The sequence below is a fragment of the Stegostoma tigrinum genome, chromosome 4 (assembly GCF_030684315.1).
Source record: "Stegostoma tigrinum isolate sSteTig4 chromosome 4, sSteTig4.hap1, whole genome shotgun sequence".
In the NCBI taxonomy this organism is placed as follows: Eukaryota; Metazoa; Chordata; class Chondrichthyes; order Orectolobiformes; family Stegostomatidae; genus Stegostoma; species Stegostoma tigrinum.
The window spans coordinates 122721687-122729103 of record NC_081357.1 but is presented as its reverse complement, the minus strand read 5'-3'; the positions used below and the strand labels follow the sequence as shown (position 1 = coordinate 122729103).

The 7417-nt window shown below is 35.9% G+C and overlaps 1 protein-coding gene across 2 annotated transcripts in view; it reads right to left on the bottom strand.

Moving 5' to 3' along the window:
* Window positions 1–1091: 1091 nt before the first annotated feature.
* Window positions 1092–7417, bottom strand: part of atad2b (ATPase family AAA domain containing 2B) — a 125325-nt gene continuing 118999 nt past the window's right edge. For both annotated transcript variants that reach the window (XM_048530670.2, XM_048530668.2), the window contains exons 27-28: window positions 5037–5165; window positions 1092–3045 (exon numbers count right to left, since the gene is read on the bottom strand). In XM_048530670.2, coding sequence (XP_048386627.1) covers window positions 3004–3045; window positions 5037–5165 — 171 coding nt within the window. In that variant the 3' untranslated portion in view covers window positions 1092–3003. The remainder of the gene's footprint in view (window positions 3046–5036; window positions 5166–7417) is intronic.

Genomic DNA, 7417 nt, shown 5'->3' with positions numbered 1-7417 from the left:
ATTACCCTGAATCCTTTTGTTCCAGATTTCTGTTTCTCAGCCATATCTGCTATTTTCACCAAACACGGAGACAGTCTGTCATGGCAAATATCCATGTCTCACATTGAGACAAATTTGGTGTCTCCAAAAGTACTGAGGAATTTTTAATTCCTTTGAAGTGTACGGGCATTACTAGCATCCAATTGAAAACAAAATTACTAATCATCAGAATGTTATTGTTATTTGCAGTATCGCGACAGTTCAGTAAAAGGTAACAAAACTAAATTACTTCATTGTTTTTATAACTCCCTTAACTATGCAAAACATCAATGATAGCCTTCAAGCTACCTCTGGTTATTTCTGGGTTAAGTGGTTGACCAGAAATCAAGATCTGAAACTTCCCATTGGCATGGTTTGACAAGGCAGCTACTTTGATGTGTTGGCCATTTTTGCCACAAAAACAATAGGTAACTCTTTAAAACACAGATAGCAGTTAAATTGTAGACAAATTATATAACCATGTTTAGATAAAGTCTTGAAAGGTGTTCAATAATTGACTGCATATACTTTAATTAAGGTCTGCAGCCAGAAATTTTAAGGCTGAACTGAAGCACTTAATTTTTGCTATATTACTGAACATCATCATTGAAGTTTGCAAACACATTATTCTTCAGATAAAGTCCAAATAAAACATTTCAGCAATAAACTGCACAAATCGTGTAAGAAAAAAAAGAGCTTTCGTAACAATTTATAAGTTATGAAATTCAACAAGGAAACACATTCCCATGTACACATTAAAGCATGCTGTTATAAAGGCTGATTCAATGGCCAACAGGCAGCAAGGAAACAAAACCATCATGTCTTATGCACTGCCTCAATTTCCAGTTGATTTGTGCAGCTCCAACACTAGATCCATTAGAATCAGACCTTACACTCAAATTTCATAACTTCTATGACGTCCCTGTATTTTCACATTAATTGCCACTAAGCTCACAGCACTAAGTTAAATCTAGCAATCATGGGTGTAACTAGCCTTTAAACTACCTCTTTAGATTGCAATGCTTTCCTATGTTTATTGATTCAAATATAACCACAACGATGTTCTTGCTTCTCACCTTTATTCAAGTATTTCACAGCAGTTGGCTTACAAATTACAGTAAAAGTATTCCAAATTCCAAAGTTTAAAAACAAAACATTTAAATAACTTATTATCTCACACTAATGCAAAATCCAAAGAATGGAAAGTCATTTTAATACAATGCTCAGTAACTATAGAATTCAATATATAGCATAGTTAATGTTGCAAAGCTAAGCATTCAAACAAAAATAGACACACCTTTATAGAAACCAAAACAAGACACCAATGACGAGGAAAATAAATGTACAAATACAACAGCCAATGCTGCTTTTCAAAGGAATTCAAGCTTATATTATGATGAATCCCATGTTCATCTTCATGACCTGGCATTCCCATTTTCAGTGGAGGTGGAATTATGAAACATATGACATCAACCAAATGTGAAAGACAAAATACAGCTGCTGTTGAAAGGAATCTAGATAATGCGCTGACAAAGGGGGAGGGGAAATCAGATAAGGGAGGAAATTTAAAAGATCATTAAATTTGGTACAACACACAAAATCATTGTAGGTTTTGTTTGATGCTACCAATGCTGCTACTGGCACAGGACGTTAAATTGCAAATGGAATAGAGAACAAACAAATCATTTCAAAAACAGTAAGGATGCAGCAGTTCCTGAGACCTATTTAACCCTTTTTAATCAGAAACATGCTACAAAATTCAGCTATGTTTTTCAACAAATGTACAGTTTGTAATAACAATTTCCCAAATTTGCTCCATACAAAATGCTGTTAGTTTAGTGTAGTTTAGATTGTAAAATACCCTTTTGCAGTTATACTTTTTCAATAAATAGATAAGGAAAACATCACTGTGAAAACATAGGTCAATGAAATTTGTGTGAGTTCCTATTAGTCTTATTAAATTTCTATAAACTTTTTTTCTCAATATTTTAAATAGATAGTTCCCAAGCAGTCGTTTACTGAAATTTATTCAAGTTGGGAGTTCAAAGTTCAGTTGGGAATTCTGAAGAGCACTTTGGATTACTGCAGTTTCTTGAAGCCAAAACTTTGCAAGTTGTATGAGGAATTGCAAAAATGTTTTATAATCAAGTACCTTAGCTTTAGAAAGTAAACTGTAGTATGCACACACTACTTTCAGTATTCAGTAAACACTGATGGTAACTGGTAAACTGTGTGACCAAAAAAGCTGAGGTAGCTCAACATATAGCTGCAGTAGTCCAAGATCACTGTTCTTTCATTAAGTGAATACGTTTTGCATATTTTGTTGTAATGCACCTTACAGTTTGAAGAGGCTGTAGTGGATATTTGGATAGTGGGTTTTGTAACACTGGACCTGCAATCATATTAATTCTCACATTCTGTGCTTAAAAAAAATTAAATGCCGGCTTCAGTTCAGAAATAAAGCCTACACTATAACAGCGGTCAGTGGCTTTAAAAATTACTCCAAAATTGCATCCAGTTACTCCAGCTATTTATCATGACGCAAGCATCAACAGGGTTTAATCCACTACAAAATGAACATTCAAAACTCCAAAATCCATCAATATAAAAGCGAATCTTAAGCTAAATGTTGTCAAAAATTAATAAAATAGGCTGAATCACTCTATCCAGTTTCTTAAATTATGAAGTTCTGCTCCATTGCATTCAATGATGGCAAGTCTGTGTTGGGGAGAATAACCAATGAGAACCACCTTTTTATATATCATAGCACCAGGCTGTGCAACAGTGACGGCAAGTGGTTTTGAGTGTGTAATCTCAATCATGTCCAGTTTGGTTCTGTAGGCTGGTCTGTTCCAGGCACCTGAGACAATAGCACCAATTCACAAAGAGAGAGATTAAGACCAAGGCTCTGAATGTTGCTGAATGGCTCAGAAGGCTGCTTCCCTGCAAGCAGTTTATGTGATGAACCTGTTCCTCTTCAAAGGTTCACAGGAATGTATGAAAGGTCTTTAATAGATTTTCCATTTCCTACATCAAAATCACAATGGTGTCAATAAGCAGCTTGCAAACTTAATAGCTTTGCTAGAATACTACTTAATCTGGCAGCAAAGAGATTTGCAGTGAAGTGATAAAAGATATGAACATCCTTTTCAATGAAAACCATTTCCAGTGTGTAACCTTTAAAATAAAATAGTAATTTTTATGCATTGCACAATGATTCTAGCTATAAAAATAGATTCAAAAATAGAATTAACTCAGCTTAAAAAGAAATATTTATGCAGCCAGTTCATGAAATAGTAAATTTGATGAATGCTTCGTTTCAATACAACCTGCAGCCTTGCACGTTATAAAGCGGTTTAATGTTGTCAAAGATATTTTGAGTTTCACAAATGCTCTAGGCTTTAGACATGGTAAAAGCCATAGATTAGCAGACTCAAAGTGATGTCTGGCTACTGCTGGCACCAAAGTTAAATGATCGTTTTTACAGCTTTGTTTATTAAAAGAAAACTTTTATTACTGTACACTTATTAATAATTACATAAATTCATGACCAGAATGTAATCAATCTACTTACTTATTTTCCAGTAACTATTCTCTCAACATCAATAATGAGTGTTCAGATGTCTTTACACAAATAATTATCTGCATGCCAAGTAATGAAGTTCAAGCTTGTTAACCACCTGACCGATTAAGCTGTTCAGGCAAGTCATTTTTAGAAGATAATTTAGTCCATTCTTATTCTTACAACAGCGCACTTCCATGCTGAATGGATAGAACATTGACTAGACTTTCTGTTACAACTGCAACTTTATACAGGCCTAACAGAAATGTATTCTATAGGATGGGATGGTTTGGATGTTGATTCATATAATTTGCACTGTGTCTATTGAAATTAATGCAAAGTGACTGGTGTTTTGCACTGATAACGCAAAGAAGTCTGAATTCAATCTCAGGACCTTACGAAGACCATTAGCTTACTCAATTTTATCATCCAAAAATGTGAGATTTTGTTTTTGAAACCAAGGAGCAAGTGATTCCACTTGAAATCTTCCCATTCACAGCTATCTGGTTTCTAGTTTTCAAATTAAATGTCCTGACTCATGCTTCAGCCACTATTCTCCAGCACACATTTAGTCAATTTAAATCCACGTACTGGAACCTTCTTAAGGGTTTTCTACAAATTCAATTAAATAAATACATTGTTCTCATCGATCCCTTAACCATTGAAGTGCTGTCTTTGCCTGAACTGTAACTGTCATGTGTTATTCATTCTACTCAAAGTAAATGACTATTACCAGAAATTGAATGCTATTACCAAAATACACCTGAACAATCGCCAGACACAAAAGGTGATCACCATATTTAATTTAGTTTCTCAAAGAAAACACAACATGGGATAATTCCTGATAACAATTGTGAAAAGCAGTCTTTTTGTTATACATATAATAAAAATAAGAATTTATGGAAAATAATAGTTAACATTCATCATTTTCAAGTAAAGCTTAAGCAATTTATTTTATTAGAACAAAGTTAAGTTTGATTCAGTCTAAGCATGAGATGGGATACTGCACTATAACCTTGAGGAATAGTACCTTCACTATATCAGTCACTATAATGACAATCAACATTCTAATCAGAAAAAATCACATCAGGATTTTCCATCATTCTATGCTGAACACAACCCAGAATTAAATAAAGCCTCTGATGGTTAGACAGGTCGTTGTCAGCTAAATAAAAGCGGCATTATTTGTAACCAGATTTTTAAATACAAGAAATAAATTAAAATGTGAGTTTTAAATGAACTAGAAAAACAAAATGCTTTATTAAGGAATTAAAGAAATGCTGCACTATTTACACAGATGAATAGCCAAATTAGTTGCAATATCCCACAAGATGGCTGAAGTAAACATACGAAATGCAAAGAACGCCTAACTTTCAAGACATTAATTTTTCTGTTAATCCAACTGTAAATAGATCCTATAGGGTGACCATCAGGATGAATTTAAACTGCTGCTTACCTCAAGTAAATGGGTTTTGTCATATTCCTTGCGATGACGATAGATGCATTGACTAAGCAAAGAATAAAGCTTTTCGAGTTGATCAACTGTAAAATTATTGCTCATCTTAGTGGCCAACTGGAGGATATGCTATAAAACAATATGGAAGTCCTCATTAGGTTACCTTGGCTTCTGCAAACGAAATAACTTCAGCACAGGTGACATGCTCATCTAGGCTATTGGATCACCATCTTTGACTTCAAAACCCTTCCGTTAGGAACGCATCATATCCATATTAAAAAGAATATTTCACACTCCCAACAGAATTTGAATTTCATAAAGTATTGGAAATCTGATGTTCAGCCTGAAGTAAATCATACGACCTGGTACTCTCACATGATGAAAAGACAAACAATTCCCAAGGATATCAGCAAGTAGTAACATCTGGTTTTTGAAACAAGAAGTTAAATAATCCAAATACAGATAAGATCCAAAAATGCCTTCTGATCAACTTACCAAACCATTCAGCTCAAGTGGGTACAAATGCTGACCTTGCTCATGATACTCACATCCCATGAAAGGATTTTTAAAAAATGCTGCTAATGCTCAGAAAATCTGAAGAAAGGTACACTTCAAAAACAAACGGTATCTTAAACATTGGAGTTGAAGGTAGGCACGATCAAATGGCCCTGGCATGAGAATACTCCAAATAGCGAAAATATCTTAGCCAACCTTCCTTCTGTGCCCAAGAGACTAACTGACCATTCATGTGATTGAAAATGCTTGCTTTATGCAAAAATGACTGGTGCTTTCCCATTACTTCACCTACAGTAAAGTACAATTCTTGCATTCAGTATATTTCTGACAAATGTAATACAGCATAAAATGAGAATTCTTTTGTGTCCAACGATCCATTTACACTTGGATTAAAACGTACTCAATTCTGGGCTGCTCCAATGTAAAAAGAACAATGCCATACTTTGGAGAACACAATTCCACTGCTGAGGCTATTAAGATCATAAGAAGTGTGTTGCAGCATTCGCACTCAATCAAGTTTAAAGATGGCTTAAATTCCATTTTTTGCATTCGCCCGGAGACAAAATTAGCCTGGAAAATCTATTAACCTGGCCTTAGTGTGAACAGAAACCAGGGCTTCTCCTTGGAGAATGACTTTACTCAGTCAAGTCCTGAAGCAGCTGAATAGTAAAACTATCAAACACATCCACTGAATTACAAATCATCTTTAAACAGAGAAATAAAACTAATGAACTGTAGATGCTAGAACTCAGAAACGAAAACAGAAATCGCTGGAAAAACTCAGCAAGTCTTTCTTTCTTCTTCTCTCGCTGATTGAGGAATTGATGTGGAGGTGCCAGTGTTTGACTGGGGTGGACAAAATCAAGAAAGTTATACCACACTAGGTGAGAGTCCAACTGGTTCATTTTAAATCACAAGCTTTTGGAGCATAGCCCCTTTGTCAGGTGAAGAGTTCACAGAGTAGATGCTGAGATATTTTTTCTGCAGAGAACAGAATCGAAAAACAAGGGTACAGTCTAAGGATAAGGGACTGCTCATTTAGAACTGAGATCTGGAGAAATTATTTCAAAAGGTTCAGGGGCAGCATGGTGGCTCAGCGGTTAGCACTGCAGCCTCACAGCACCAGGGACCCGGGTTCGATTCCAGCCTTGGGCAACTGTCTGCGCGGAGTTTGCACATTCTCCCCGTGTCAGCATGGGTTTCCTCCGGAAGCTCCGGTTTCCTCCCACAGTCCAAAGATGTGCAGGTTAGGGTAGATTGGCCATGCTAAATTGCCCATAGTGTTCAAGGGTGTGTGGGTTGTAGGGGGATGGGTCTGGGTGAGATGCCTTAAGGGGTGGTGTGGGCTTGTTGGGTCGAAGGGCCTGTTTCCACACTGTAGGTAATCTAATCTAAAAAGAATATGTGGAATTCTCTACCTTGGGGTTATAGCTTTTCCATTGTTGCATACAGTAAAGGGTAGGATAGACAGATTTTTGGTCTCTCAGGTAACTGGGATATGAGAAGTGGGTAGGAAGGTAGAGTTCAAGCCCTTCACTGGCCACGATCACATGAAATGGAGGTATAGGCTCAACAGGCTACATGATCTATTCCTGCTTCTTGAATTCTTTTAAGTAAATAAATGGCATTGGATAAAATAATGCGATGAAATAATGGCAACAAATTCCCCTGGATCAAATGGCCTACATCTAGAGTTTTCAAAAAATGGCGAATGTAGTATTTTCAATCTTTCAGAATGCTTTAGATTCTTTAACAGTTCCCAAGGATTAGAAGGCGGTAAACACAATCCTTTCATTTACCAATGGAAGAAGAGAGCAGGAACTACAGACTAGTTAGCCTAATATCAGTAATTGGTAAAAAAATAC